At 39.5% G+C, this 14,787-nt stretch overlaps 1 protein-coding gene across 1 annotated transcript in view; it reads left to right on the top strand.

Moving 5' to 3' along the window:
• The window catches only part of col16a1 (collagen, type XVI, alpha 1), a 52,822-nt gene extending 40,540 nt beyond the window's left edge, over positions 1-12,282 (top strand). Inside the window, exons 43-64 of the mRNA XM_015018158.1 lie at positions 2,911-2,964; positions 3,059-3,112; positions 3,254-3,307; positions 3,397-3,441; positions 3,520-3,573; positions 4,645-4,680; positions 4,768-4,830; positions 4,930-5,001; positions 5,119-5,172; positions 5,306-5,350; positions 6,172-6,216; positions 6,382-6,435; positions 7,115-7,168; positions 7,280-7,330; positions 7,619-7,708; positions 7,783-7,818; positions 8,316-8,360; positions 9,917-10,111; positions 10,346-10,409; positions 10,611-10,787; positions 10,898-10,975; positions 11,811-12,282. Coding sequence (XP_014873644.1) covers positions 2,911-2,964; positions 3,059-3,112; positions 3,254-3,307; positions 3,397-3,441; positions 3,520-3,573; positions 4,645-4,680; positions 4,768-4,830; positions 4,930-5,001; positions 5,119-5,172; positions 5,306-5,350; positions 6,172-6,216; positions 6,382-6,435; positions 7,115-7,168; positions 7,280-7,330; positions 7,619-7,708; positions 7,783-7,818; positions 8,316-8,360; positions 9,917-10,111; positions 10,346-10,409; positions 10,611-10,787; positions 10,898-10,975; positions 11,811-12,004 — 1,614 coding nt within the window. The 3' untranslated portion in view covers positions 12,005-12,282. The remainder of the gene's footprint in view (positions 1-2,910; positions 2,965-3,058; positions 3,113-3,253; positions 3,308-3,396; positions 3,442-3,519; positions 3,574-4,644; positions 4,681-4,767; positions 4,831-4,929; positions 5,002-5,118; positions 5,173-5,305; positions 5,351-6,171; positions 6,217-6,381; positions 6,436-7,114; positions 7,169-7,279; positions 7,331-7,618; positions 7,709-7,782; positions 7,819-8,315; positions 8,361-9,916; positions 10,112-10,345; positions 10,410-10,610; positions 10,788-10,897; positions 10,976-11,810) is intronic.
• The last annotated feature ends 2,505 nt before the right edge of the window (positions 12,283-14,787 follow it).

Raw genomic sequence — 14,787 nt, 5'->3', positions numbered from 1 at the left:
GTCTCACTTATGTTTTCACACTTCAATCGGTTCTCTCAGGCCTAGAAAAAAGAAAAGTCTTCAGAGCAGTACAAACAAAATATGTGACAGTCTTTTTTTTAACTCTTCCTCATTAACAGCATAACAATAACAGAACGGTTCCTGAGGACACAAATAAAAGTTTTGCTGTCAATTTGTCAGCAAAGTTGACAGTCATGGCCAAGACCTTTGTAGGGACCTGTAGGACATTCTTTAGCCGAGTCTATATTTGTGCAATTTGACATTTCAAAAATAAATGTGCTTAATGAAAACATGCCAATTTTGAAAAAAAAAAACGTTTTAGCATTAGAATAAGGTTTTTTTTTCTCCTTCTTCTTTTGGCCGTGTTGAAATCGGTTTTCACGTCACACGAGTCACATGACCAAACCACCAGATGTTGCCACTGGCGCAAGCCACAAAGAAGACAACAGGAAGTAGTTGGAGAGTGACGGTGCAGCACGTTTTTTAATGACTTATCACGTGAATAAAGTTGTTCATGTGTGATTTTATTGCGTTTCTCATTTAATGGAAACACCAGATTTGCGAAATTGTGTATTTTTGACATTGGTGGAATATGAACAAAGTTTTATGCGTGTTTGGAATCCTGAAGAAACCTCTCAAATTTGAGTTTTTATTGATTTGGGGGCAGGGGGAAAACAACAAAAAAAAAAACTCATTTTCCTCACGTCGGCTGCAGTATTTTTGTATGCGAGGTCATTTTGAAGCAAAGCAATGATGCCTGGCCACTTTCATGATTTTCATTCAACTGTTTCCACCGTCTAAGAGACTAAGCGTGTAAAAGCTGGACCTACAACCCCCTCGTGAGAGCCCCCGCTCTTCTCATGCTGATTTATTGTTTGAAGAGAATGGCGGTGCCAAATGCTCAAGCCATGTGATCACTGAGTAAAATCCATTTGCAGCGTAGCCGTGCTGGTACTGTGTATGAGCTCGTTTTCCTGGAAAGTTTAGTTTTTTTTAAAAAACTTCCAAGCCATGACAAACTCTCTAATATCTCATCTCATGTGGTAGAAATGTTTTGCTCATAAAATGTTATTTTTAGAACAAATTTAGATAATCATACAACAGTTTATTTGCAGCAGTTTCTACCTCCTCTTATAAATTAAAATGTCAGTTAATCCGGTTTTCATCTCCTCATCTGTCTTTGCTTACAGTCTTTAGGCTGTTGCCAGGCAACTGCTCACACCTACATGTGTATCAATATTTAAACTCAAATTTTGCTCGGTATTCATTTACCGCACTATGACAGGTAACTTTTAATGTAGCTTCCTGTCGTTTGGACTGTGTTTTGCGAGTGTTTGTGTATTTTATTAAAAAGTAAGCGTTGGGCTGCAGCAGCCGAAGCCGCTACTAGACACACGAGTTCAAAGATTCAGTAATATCTGAGGATAGAAAACGGTTTACTACACCAAAACAGCAGAGGTTTATGAGTGGGCATCAGCACCCTGCTGATTCACAGAGTGAAAGACTAAAGAAAAAAAAGACAGTCCAACAAGTAAGCTTTTCTTTTCTCTTTGCTATTGGCTTTTTTTAAATTATTTTTAATTCCAGTAGAGACTTTCCCTTTCCATGACCCTTAGTTATGTTACAAAAACAAACATTAGCTTTTTTTTTTTTTCTGGACTTCTATGATAAACATCCATAAGTGGAAAAAATTACAAAATGAAACAAAACGATGTGTTTCACATTTCTTTGCCAAGTTATCTTAATACTATCATACTACCGCCACAATCTTTTGCCATTAGGATGGTGCAGTGAAGACAATGTGCTGTCATTTTTCTGCTGAACTTTTTCCACAAAGACCAAAACGGTGACATTAGGGGATATGTTATGGAGAGCAGTTTGATTCAAAATTAAATAAATTAATGAGTACTATTAGTAATTAGTATTCTATTAAATAAATAAATAAATAGCCTCATGAAATGAAAAATACAATATTTTATTTAAAAAAGTTTATATATTGACTTAAATATATTTGCAACATTTATGTATGTTTGTATTTCATTATTTAATTATGTATTCATTTAATAGCAGCCTTTTATTTTGTAGCACTGGACTATAGGAAGGTTGCACTTGATTTTATTCAGAGGTATCAGAGGGGAATGAATATTTTTCTCTTTTTATTTTTCCAACTTTTTTTTATTATGCATATATGTATATTCTTTAGACTTACTGTTCAGTTCAATTCAATTTTTCACTTCACTGCTTACTTTCTGTTTGTGCATGTCAGGGACCAAGCAGGTGTTTAACTGAAACAGTGGGAAATAAATAACTAGTAACCCCATAAAATAAGTGAAGTCAAGAAGCTATAACCAAAACATGAAAACTAATAAAACCTCCAACACTCATAAGACAAACTGACCGGCTGAAGTGACGCATAAGGGAACTTAAATACTGGTTTAGTTAAATGATGTGGATGCACAAGGGGAAGACAAGATGGCTGCCACCAAATAACCAATGCAAAACAATGAAAAGATTCCATGAAGCACGCGATTCAGTCCCATGAGACATCAGCCATGCCTTTTGGCAACCAGGAAGGAGAAGTCAAAACATATTTCTTAAATAAAGAGACATGGATACGTCATAAAACTGCATTTTGACCTTGCAGTGTTGATATGTGTGCACTTCTCATGCAAACATTGTAACATGTAAAGAAACAATAATAATAATAATGAGTGGTATAGTTGAAGTAGTGACTACAAAGTAAACTGAAGTGAAACAAGCGAGTGGTACGGTGTGGATCTTGCCATCACAGTGCATCACCCTCACTTCCCTCTCCTCCCCCGTTGCCCATTGTAATTAAAATGTTTGTACTTTTACAAAGCACTGTACCTCTCCTTTGTTCTGATCTGTTCCCTCCGCTGTCATCCTCAGGGTCAGCAGGGTGAACGAGGGTCGGCCGGCCTCCCAGGAATGAAGGGCGAGCAGGTACATTCCTGACAAGCAGCTTCCCCTGGAACGATAACATACAGTGGAAATAATTGGTTTCCCTGTTTGATTGATCGCATGATCTTTCCTTCAGGGCCCTCCAGGGACGCCTGGTTATCCCGGAACTATGGGGCCACCTGGGTTGCCCGTAAGTTGCTGCCTCATTATTAAAGAACTGACAGGCTCCTGTCAATTTTTAGACAGGTTCCAATGACACAAGGGACCACGCTGATTCACTGCTCTCTCCCCTTCTTTTTTTTTTTTTTTTTTTTTTTTGCATGTTTGTCAGGGACTGAAGGGTGAGCGTGGAAGCCCAGGAGGAGCTGGACAGAAAGGAGAATCAGTGAGTGGTTTCACTGTCATTATACTTATACAAAATTACTTGAGGCCCATGTTCTAACGTAAAGCCTAACGTCTCCTTTCATTTTGCAGGGTCCTCCTGGTAGCCCTGGGTATCAAGGACAGGCTGGATCTCCAGTCAGTGTTTTTATCTTAAATGAGTTTTATATTTGTTTTTTTTGTAAGTACTATTCAATTCAAGTTCAATGTTTGCAGGGCATTAAAGGAGACACAGGACCAGCAGGGCCTGTTGGTTCCAAAGGTGATCAGGTATGCTACATGCAGGCACACACACATTTCCTTGGCATCCCTGGTCAAAATGTGTAACAAGCCCTAAAACAATCACATTTGGGTTTGGGCCATTAGTTCCTATGAGATAGCTCTTAATTCTGCAGCACAAAGACTTTGTGGAGAACTTTGTGCTACCTTTATGGAAACAGTTTGGAGATGGCCCTTATTTGTTCGGCCACCAGTGAACAAAGCGAGATCCATAAAGACTTGAATCTGCAAGTTCTGTGTGAAGAAAACCTGACCATCCTGACAAAAGTACTGATTTTTACCTGATAAAACAATTTTGGGATAAATCAGAGTGGAGACTATCAGCAAGGCCTTCTCATGCAACATCAGTGTCTGACCTCACTAATGTACTTTTGGAATAATGGGTACAATTTCTATAAACATACTCCTTCACCCAGAACAGTTAAAACTGTCATTAGTGGCAAAGTCATACTTATTATGGATTTATTAAGAATAGGATGTCACTGAAGTCCATATGTGTGAAGGCAGACGAGTGAATTCAGTGCAAACAAATCTCCGAAGCGGCACCCTAAACGAGCCACAGCAGAAAGCGTCATCTTCAGGTCAGCGAGACTCCATAATGTCTATTATTAGACACTAATAAAACCCCAGATGGAAAGAAAAGTCTTCCTGTTATCGCATTCGCAAAGATGATCCGGTAATATAACATGGGACACTGGAGCTGCACACAGACCCACTGGGTCGCTCTGATTCCAAACCAAAGATGGATATACGGAAATGCATCTGCACTGATAAGTACGGTGGAAACTCGTGTCAAAAGTGTTTGTACAGATTATCTGTGGCAGGGAGAGCTAGTAGCTGGGCCTTTTCTTAAAATAGAGCATTCCCTAATATATTTCAACACTGAGGAAATGTTCTTGAATCAAACAACTGTTATGTATAAAAAGTTTCCTACTTTATTTTAAAGCTTTTCATGCATCTTTTCCACGTCTGTACTTGCTGTAAATAGTCATTTTGAAAACAAAAAAAAAAGACATATAATGGCCACTTTTTAAATTCTTTTTATTATTATTATTATTTAAGGGTTTCCAAGGACAGCCAGGTTTTCCAGGACCACCGGTATGTAAACGTTCTAAAAAGATCTTTTGTATTTTTTATGGTCATTTCAACATTGGTAGGAACTGTCAGTACTTTGTGTAATTATAGGGTCCTCCTGGTCCTGCCGGCAAACCTGGCAGAGAAGGCGTCTCTGGGCTCAAAGGAGAAAAAGTGAGTACAGATTGAAAAAAACCCCAAAACAAACAAACAAAAACAACAACAACAAGTAATTCAATGTATTTGTATTTTAAAAATACTGCATTTCCATAGGGTAACGACGGTTCCACAGGTTCCCAGGGACCAACTGGGCCGCCTGGCTCACCAGGATCTCCAGGCCTGATGGTAAAACTGTTATTTACTTTCTTTATCCCCCCCCTCCCCCCGACCCCCTGCATGCACAAAGCAATCTTTGTCGCAGATGTCTGGAACTTTTACTAATATATATGCTATATTAAAAAGGGACCTCCCGGTATTGAGGGAATAGACGGAAAAGATGGGAAACCAGGACTGCGGGTACGTCGCACAACTCAATCGCCAGAAATCACACGGATGATCCTGCTGCAAAAACCTGCATCTGAGTTGTTAATATTAATATTCTGAAACAGAGTGTGTTTTTTTTTTTTTTTTTTTTTTTCATCATTATCAGGGCGAGGCGGGCCCTCCAGGCCCAGCGGGACCTCGAGGAATCCCAGTGAGTATCACCTGTGTCATTTACACTGCCAGAATTTCTCGATTTTCTCTCCGTCCATTATAAAACAAAACAAAACAAAAAACACATACAAACTAAAAAAAGGTAAGTTTCTTTAAAAAAAAAAGTGACTTTTAAAAGTCTGCACAGCCCTTGAACTATTGTGCTCTTGTCATGTCACATTCAAAAATGACCGAGCGCTTCACTGGGATTTTATGTGGTAGATAAACGTAGTGCTGCACATAATCGCGACAGTACAAGTATAAACTATAAGTAGTTTTCAAAATTGGTAAGAGTGGAAAAGCGACTTTAAAAAAAAAAAAAAAAAAAGGAATAAGAGGTTCCATTTGTAGTTTGCCATGAACTATGGCGACATAAAGGCCACAGCAGTCGTGTGGATGAAAATGATTTGGTCAGACGAGACCAAATTTGATCTTTTCGGAGTCGAAGCGACAGGCAGTGGCAGGAAAACCGACACTGCACATCACGATGAACAATAACGCCTGTTTTCGTGGCCTTGTTTACAAATGCATTACACGGCGCTCCCTGTGTTTCTGTCGAACATACTGACCCAGGAGAAGAGGGAAACACACTCGAGTTGAGCCTCGCACAGCTTCCACTTGTCTTCTCTAAAAACATCTTCTTCTTTTTTTTCCTTACAAGTCTCTTTTCGTCGCTGCATTTCAGTTTGTGTTCTCGCTGAGAGCAGGTGTTTGAAATTTCAAACACAATCTTCCACCTTCTCCAGCAGCACCGACTTCTGTTTTTTTTTTTTTTTTTTTACCGTTCCTCCTGCCTCATTCTCCTTGATGTCTCTTCCTCAGGGATTCAAAGGGAAAACAGGACACGTAGGCTTTCCTGGACAGAAGGTCAGTCAACAAACCCCTTACCTTACCATCACACCGTGACTGTCTCCACTTGCGCAGCTACAGCCGGTTTCTCGCGCATCATGCTCGATTATGATCAAAGAAGTTTTACTGCTTTCCCTCGTTGAGTCTCCAGTTGTCATTTTAAAATGTATCGCATCCCAACAGGGAGATGCCGGGCCTGCAGGCCCACAAGGACCACCCGGCAGGCCAGGACATGACGTGAGTACTTTTGTTCTCCACCATTTCCCCAACAGAAACTTTAGTTGCAATGGAAGGTTTGTTGTTAACATCGTTGTTGTTAATATTGTATTAATTTTCAGCTTTGTACTGATAAATTTGATACATTCTCTTTCTAGGGTGACATAATTACACACAAAAAGAATATACACAGCAAGAATCTGGGAGTACACATTAGAATTTGTGATTCTAAATTTTTTTGTGTCAAGAACCCTGTAGGCCTTATGGTGATGTAGAGCTTAAATGATGCCAAACAACGACCCTCGTTACATTATTTTCTAATGGAATAAAGCAGACTGGCATTAAATTCGTGCAAAGTCCTTCCAACTCTGTTTAACATCTGTGGAACACCACTTTCAAATGGCCCAATCAGTTTGGCCACCAAACCTACAAAAGGTTTGAGCTTCACAGGAAGTGAGTCCTTTGCACTTTTTGCTCACATTGACATTAAAATCACGGCTGTGAATCGAAACGTTTAAAGCTCTTTGGTGAAACCAAATAATTGAAAGGACCTTTACTTACTTTACCAAGAGAAGTGGCCAAACATTCAGGCATGATTACACCAGAATCTTGCTGATTATTCTCTGCAACTTGCTAAATGATAAAACTATTCAGACAAACTCAAAGTATAATCTAAAGTTCAGTCTGTGGGTCTCTGCAGGGGGACCAGGGTATCCCAGGACTTCAGGGTCGACCGGGACCTCCAGGCCAGATCGTAAACATCCCTCTGTTTTAAGATATTTTGAACAGGTTTCCTTAATCTTTATTTAATTTTTTTTTCTATTAGCATGTCAAATCTGAATAATTTGTTTTCTTTCATCGTCAGGGTCCCACAGGGCCAGCGGGACCTCCGGGGCCTCCTGGCCCATCGGGAGTGGTAAGAGTACATCTCAAACATTACTGTAATTTCACCTGTTAGTCATGAAAAAAATTAAGGAAAAGAAAAAAAAAACTAAGTTACTAAACCTTTCTAAATTAGAAGAGAAAAAAAAAAATTCCACCATACCTGCTTAAACTTGCAGAGTCACTATCAGGTGACCAGCTGGTGTCTTTCACCAGCATTTCATTGTGCAAAATTCTTGTTTCATTCTGATACAGAATGAACCCAGAATCACCTGAAATGCTCTGTAGACGCTAAATATGTGAGCGATGTCTTCCTTTCTAGGGGATGCAAGGAGATAAGGGTCCATCTGGGGAGAGAGGCCTCCCGGGGTTAGTTGGACCTCCGGGACCTCCAGGGCACCCAGGACTTATGGTTGGTTCTTCACCTGCAAGCAAAGTCGACTGTCGGACTTTAGCATGTTTCAATCTTTGTGTGTTTGCTTTCAGGGAGAGCCTGGCAGCGACGGGGCTGCTGGCAAAGATGTAAGTAGCATCAAGCTGAGTGCGTTTCCTAAAGTGTAACGGTAAAAGTATAATTCAATGAAATACGCACAGTGCTTTGCAACTTTTCCATACTTTGTTACATAACAATTACAAACTTCAGTGTATTTTATTTTCGGTGATAAACGATGGAAAGCTTTGCCCAATTTAATTGTCTTTTCATTTCTTTTCTGTACAAAAACCGGAAAGTTTGGTTTGTGTGATACCCACTCATGCTCCTCGTGAACCATGTGACTGAAATCCATTGCAAACGACTGCCTTTAGGATTTACCCAATTATTAAATAATAGGGATGCAAAATATAGATCCATCGACTGATATTGGTCAAAAAAAAAGTACCACAAAAAACTTGCAGCTATGACTGCAATGGCAAGTTTTGACTCAGAAGTGCGGAATGCAAATTTGTGTCACACTTTTCAAGTTACTGGTAAAAAAAAAAAAAAAAAATCCAACACTGCATCCTGTGTTTTCTTGTGGCAGGGAACACCAGGCCTGCAGGGGGACAGCGGACAGCCAGGTCAAAAGGTAAGGGATGACTCAGCGTGGTGATGTCTTAATGCAGTGTGTGTGTGCGTGTGTGTGTGTGTGCTATCAAGCGGAGCGTCAGCCATCCATTACGTCCTCAAACTATCCGGAATCGGCAAGAGTTTGCTCTTTTCCGCTGTGCCACGGCCCGGGGAGGCTTCTGTTGACATACGATGCTCCTGAAAGCGTTTGCTCTGTGCTCTGCACCAACACTTAACACAGCCATCAGTTCACTAACCCGCTGACCCCTCCCCGAGTCGACCTCCGTCCTCCTCGCCTCACTTCACTCCTCATCAGACGGGCAGCCGGTTCAGAAACCCGACAGACTCCCCCAGCCGTTTGGCCCGGTAGTGCGTTGGTTCTCTGCTTACAGTAGGTGGGCACAGTGATAGAGTTATTCTTCAGCCTCTGGGATAATGCTATTAAGCATGAGGGGAGATGCTAGATGAGGCTATTTGTCACGCTGACAGGACAGCATTGTCAGGGTTTTAGTGGTGCAGAACGGCGAGCGGGATCCTCCGTTCTCCTCGCTCGTCTCTATTTCAGGAAGCGCTCGTCTGTCGGTGACGTGTAAACATTAGACGTCCATTATGGGCCGCTTTGTCCTCGATAAATCACTGTCGCTAATGTAGCGGGGCTGTTTTTGAGGGTGTTTACACGGCCTGAATGGCGAGCCGCTGCCGTGTGGGACGCGATAGAGACGCAGGAGCGGAGCTGTCGTCAAGAAGAGGCTCGCTTCTTAAAATAGCTAAATCTTAATGAATATTACTTTGAAAATGACATTTGAACATAGACGTTCAAGTTGAGCTGGGTAAAAAAAAAAAAAAGGAGGAGAAAATTAGATCACATTGTAGGTAAACTTATTGATCTCATTTGTATAATAGTAATAAATAAATGAATTATTCTTCTGTCGCTGTAACATCAATCATCCAACATTTAGTTTGAATACAGTCAAGGTGACATGGTTGACGGTACGTCAGCTGGAAGTACGTCCTGCTTATCCACTTTGCTAACAAAGTTGTTTCAACTGTACATGGCTTTATAACTTCAAAAATACAATATTTATACAAAAGAAGATCCACAAAGTTTAAAGCATACAGAGATGGAGATCTTTGCTTGTTCCTCTTTGGAAAATCTCTACAGATCCTCTCTGAAGTCGATCAGGATTCTCATTTCCTTTTGTTATAGTAGGACAAAAACAGTTTTGTTGTATATTTTTCTCTGAATCAATTTTAAAATGAAAGTTGGATTTTTCAACATTTCCATGTTGAATTATGCCAAAGATGAAATTATTTTAAAGCTCCTCATACATCTTTACAAGGGGTACTTTTCCTTAAATTGCCAAATTTAAGGCCCATGCTATAGTTAAGTATATTTGTTGTTTATGTTCATGCCGTATTGGTATAACAAACTCTTTTTTTTTTCCCAAAGTAGGCAATAAAATGCATCATATATTTGTCTCAAGCACGTTCAGAATATGTCTTAGGAAGACATACAGTACACTTTTTCTTTTCTCTGAAAACTCTTATCTTTAAATTATGTGTGCTGAATTACAGGGAGAACCGGGGGCCCCTGGACAGAGGGGCTCTCCGGGCGAGCGAGGCAGACCGGGGCCCCCAGGCGGGGGAGGATATCTCGGCAAGGACGCCCAACCCATGATGGGGCCGGTCGGCCCTAGAGGGGAAAGAGGAAGCCCGGGTTCTGATGGACTACCGGGACCTCCGGGTTCCCCTGGGTCTCCAGGAAACGATGTGAGATTCATTTTCATTGCTCTTTTTTTTTTTTTAATTAAATTTTAATTTTAATCAACCCCAGATCATTTCTACACTCAATACGTACTGCTGTGTTGTATGTATTGTTTTTTTTTTTAAACAATAAATTTTCTACTCATCTCCTTCACTAATGTTTGCCTGGTTGTTTGTTTGTTTGTTTGTTTGTTTGTGTTTTAACCACTTAAACTTCCTTTTTCTGTTTTTTTTCAATAGGCGTTCGTTAATTACGACGACATCAAAAACTTCATTCGGCAACAGGTCATCAAGATCTTTGACGGTGAGAGCGTTCGCAAGCACATGCAGATGTCTGGATGCTTTCTGTGCAGAATGAACCGTTTTCTAAGTCATAACGGTGTTTCCTCTGTAAATTGAGCCTTTTGTTCAAACTAGTTCTGTGAATTCTTTGAAATCCAAGTTTGTCTCTTTGTTGAATATTTGTTTTATTTTTTTTCTCCCCATTTCTTCTCCCTCTTCTTAGAGAGAATGGGCTACTACATGTCTCGCATGCAGATGCCAGTAGAAATGGTGGCATCACCCGGACGACCAGGACCCCCAGGAAAAGATGGTGTTCCAGGCACTCCCGGACCGCAGGGTCCTCCTGGAGTCCCAGGACAGTTCGGCAGGCAGGGTCGCCCGGGAGGACAAGGACTCCCCGGTGAATGGGTTTTCATTATTTAATCTTTTTTTTATTATTATTTTAGGATTATGCTAAATAGTATGAATAAACCTTCGTCTGCGTTAGAATATGCGTCTTTAATTCCGTAGGACCACGAGGACCGCCAGGAGTAAAGGGTGACAAGGGTGTTGGAGAGATGGGAGACGTGGGACCACCTGGAGCACCAGGTGATGCATCCAATTGGTTCTTTGAAAAAAATAAAATACTAAAAAATTTAGGCCAAGTTAACTTTTACTTTGCATTTAAGACTTAGCAGCAATCAATTCCCTGCTAGATTTCCACAGTAGTTTTCAAGCAGGTCCAACCTGCGCCAGACGTTGCACACAGAATTAGCTCAATTTGAGTCATTTCCACTAATTAAAGTATTTGAATTGATTGATGATAAAAAAAAAACACACAAAAAAACTGGCAATGTGATGAAATTTTTTTTTATTTTTTATTATTATTCTCAATGTGTTCTAATTACAATTAACCACTTTCACTCATATCAGCATATCCAAGAATCCTTAATCATCACGGGTTCAGATAGTGTCGGCTAAATTGGAGGACCGGCAGCTGCAATCACTTCACATGGAGCCGCTTGATAAATTTTGAGTTTAAAAAGCAAACGTGTTCTCACGGAAGTGGAAAAACACTTCAAATGGCTCGAGTTATTATTTCCGTCCCCTGACAACAGTGATTACAACAGATTTGTACATATTTTATGTCATTTCTGAAGCGGACGTCTCGTTTTCCTTTTACTGACGATTACAATTCCTGTGTTTCTGTGTTAAATTAATCCATTTAACTTGAGGAAGTTTTTATTCATCAGGAAGTAAAAATAAAACTTTTATTTATTAATTTGGCACAATTATAAGTGTAGTATAATTGTGTGTCCATTGAAATGTTGAAATCAAATTACTTTATAGTCATTTGACATATTTTTCTTTATTTATTCAGTGTTATTCCAGGCTTAGAGAGTTACTGAGGATGTTTCTTGTAATTTTTTTTCTTTGCTCCTAGGCGTTCCAGGCCCTCCAGGCTATGGTAAAATGGGACCTCCTGGACCTGTTGGCCAGCAGGGTGTTCCTGGGATACCAGGCTCTCCTGGACAGCCTGGAGCCAAAGGAAAGGAAGGCCGTTGTAATCCTGCGGACTGTATGAGCCATCAGGTGGACTACAGCCCCAAGGGCCCACCTGTCAAAGGCCCCTGGTAAGGTTCTGCGGGATGAAGGGAACTGGAGCAAAGAGACTACAGTATTTGGGGAAGGAAGCAAACCAAAGACGAGGACTCAAAGTTATTCAGTAAGACCACATGACAGAAAGCAAAAGTTTTGTTTGTTTGTTTTTTTTTTAACAAAAAAAGATATGTGCGAAAAGCACATTTCCTTCTAAGGGTCCCGCTGGAACTGAGGCCTGCAAAGACACACTGACAGAAAATTGTTATTGAACCATTTTTTTCTCTACTCTTAAAAATGCCAGTTCATCGCTTTAACACCCTTTGATTTTTCCTTTCCCCCACTTCGCTTTACATCTTTTTGAGCTTTCAGGAGAGCAAACTGAGAGTTACAATCTGTCTTTTCTTTTCCTTCACAAATTCAGACTTCTGTCCCCCCCATTCTTCCTTGTGTTGGTCATTTTGTTTGTCTAATTCTGTTAGCAGGAAAAAAAGAAAGTTATTTTACTACGCTGCTTCCATTTCTCCTATCTTTGTTCCAGTCCTCAAACAATTACATTCAGAGGAGATCCCATGCATTTCTAATGTTGTCATGGTTGAATTGAGCGAGATGTGTCACGTTTGAATGTCACCTAACAGACAGCATGCTGGGAAATGTAGTTTAGTTCTTTTGAAACAGATTACAAGTAACAGGCAGACTTTCCTTGATGGATTGCTTTGTAGATATTTATATGTATATATATATATTGGCTTTTGATACAACTCAGAGCTTCCTTTTTTTTAAATGCCAGTGGTTATTTTTGCAAAATAAATAAATAAAATTATTTTATGTCTATAAGCTTTCAAATGAAAAAAAAATGGGTTAAGTGAAAAACAAATTGTTTCTAGAAGTAATTTGTATTTAGACTAAACAAATTGGCTTTTGTGTCTGTGTCACTAAAGTTCATCTATTTGCATATTTTATTCCAGTTTAGCTCTAATGAAAACCAGTTTGCATTATTTGGATCTTTTTTTTCTTTTTTTTTTGAGAATAATATAGACATTCGATGCACTTGGTCATAATTATGTCATAAATGCAGCTCAGCCAATCCTCACTCCTCACCGTCATTTCAGCATGAGGAACATTTTCACATTCATGTCCCAATCACTTGATTGCTGTTATATATACATCAGTGTTTTATTTGTTCCTCGTTAGTTACCGGTGTTTCAAAGTAATTGAAGTTTGAACAACACAGATTTTTGTACTTTTTCAACCAGTTTGAACTTTGAACCGTGGTCATGCTTTTGTTTCTTAGAAACTGTAATTAAAATACTTTTCAAACAAACACTCTGTTTTATTTTTGTTGGCGTTTTTATTTAAAGCTCCTCGTCAGGTTGAACAGTTGAAAACAGATACAACGTATTAAAGGACACATCAATTTTCATTTAGTTTTTAAATCACTTTGACATGTTTTATTGTAAGTCAGTCACAAACAGCAACATATATTTGCCAAATACCTTTTTTTTTTTTTTTTTTTAAGTTCCCAACTTTTTATTTTCATTGTGTAGCATTTGCAACTCGAATAATTAAGTTTTTAGTTGCTTGGCAACTAAGTGCAGATTTTTAAAAGCCCTTCGTCTTTTCTAGAGAGCATGTCTAAAATTACTAATGTCAGTGCTTTAGTTGGTAGTTTGCACTGTAGCAACCTTTTTGTTCTCTTTGCAAACGTTCAGTGTGCGCTCATTACCTTCCCTATTACTGTCCTTGAAATACACACCTGTTTTGTAAAGTGTTGTGTTTTATATTTGTGCCATGTTGTGACTTTTTGAAGTTACTCTGTGCCTTGTTGCAGTCTTGTGTCTGTGAAGTTACTCAATTTCTGTAGTTCTTGTTTCTTTGCTGCAGATCCCTTTGCATTCATTACAGGTACGATATAAGCCTCTTATACCCTCAGCCTCGCCTCACAGCTGTTATGCATTCAGGTAATTATCTCACCTGCGAATCATTCCAGCAATCACTTATCCTCGGCGTTGTAACGTTTGCTTTCATGTCACACTTTGCTGGATTTTATTGCTGTACCCCCCTCCCCCCCCCAACCCTCATGGTTCCCGTTTCTCCTGAGTGACTTCCTCCGAATTTTTGGGGTTTTTTTTTTGGATTTTTCTATAAATCCTCATTATAGACCCTGCACCTCTCCTGCCAACACCTGGGTCTTTCCATACAACTATGATAACTTCAATATATATAAAAAAAATCATAAAAATGAACAATTGAAAATGATTTAACAGATATTTGTAGAAGTTTTTTCACTCGTATAAAATACCACAAAGGTCATCATCCTATTTCATTGCATGTCATTTTCAGGGATTTTTTTTTGTTTCCAACCCAGTGGACTCAAAACATAAATTATGACCACAGATCAAACCAAAATATCAAGCTTATGCCAGTAAACATTATTTACATCAGTCACATTTCCTTACAGTAGACAATTAGTCAAAGGTTGCTTTAGTCAATGTTTGAACGGCGTCCATTATGCACCAATGGTGGATCAACATTTTAGCGTCAGCAGAGCTAAATGCACATCCAGAAATGCAAATGGAGCCACTAGCCGGCATCCCCATGTAGCATCTGACTAGAAGTTTTATTCAACCGTTGCTTAATTTGTTCTGTTGTTCAGAATACCTTTTAAAGTTACATTGGTGGTCACCATCACCTTTTGTTATTTTCTGTTGACATTTTTGCAAGTTTTTGTTGGAGTTTATTTCTCAGTAACACTTTGACCCTTCCCAGTTGGGGCTCTTTATATAGTTACACTGCAGCTGTTTTATTCAGTACATTTCTGT

Source organism: Poecilia latipinna, unplaced genomic scaffold (assembly GCF_001443285.1).
Source record: "Poecilia latipinna isolate Pla-1442-1.1 unplaced genomic scaffold, P_latipinna-1.0 Scaffold2239, whole genome shotgun sequence".
In the NCBI taxonomy this organism is placed as follows: Eukaryota; Metazoa; Chordata; class Actinopteri; order Cyprinodontiformes; family Poeciliidae; genus Poecilia; species Poecilia latipinna.
Note: the sequence above shows the minus strand (reverse complement) of the source record. Positions and strands in the feature narration are given on the sequence as shown.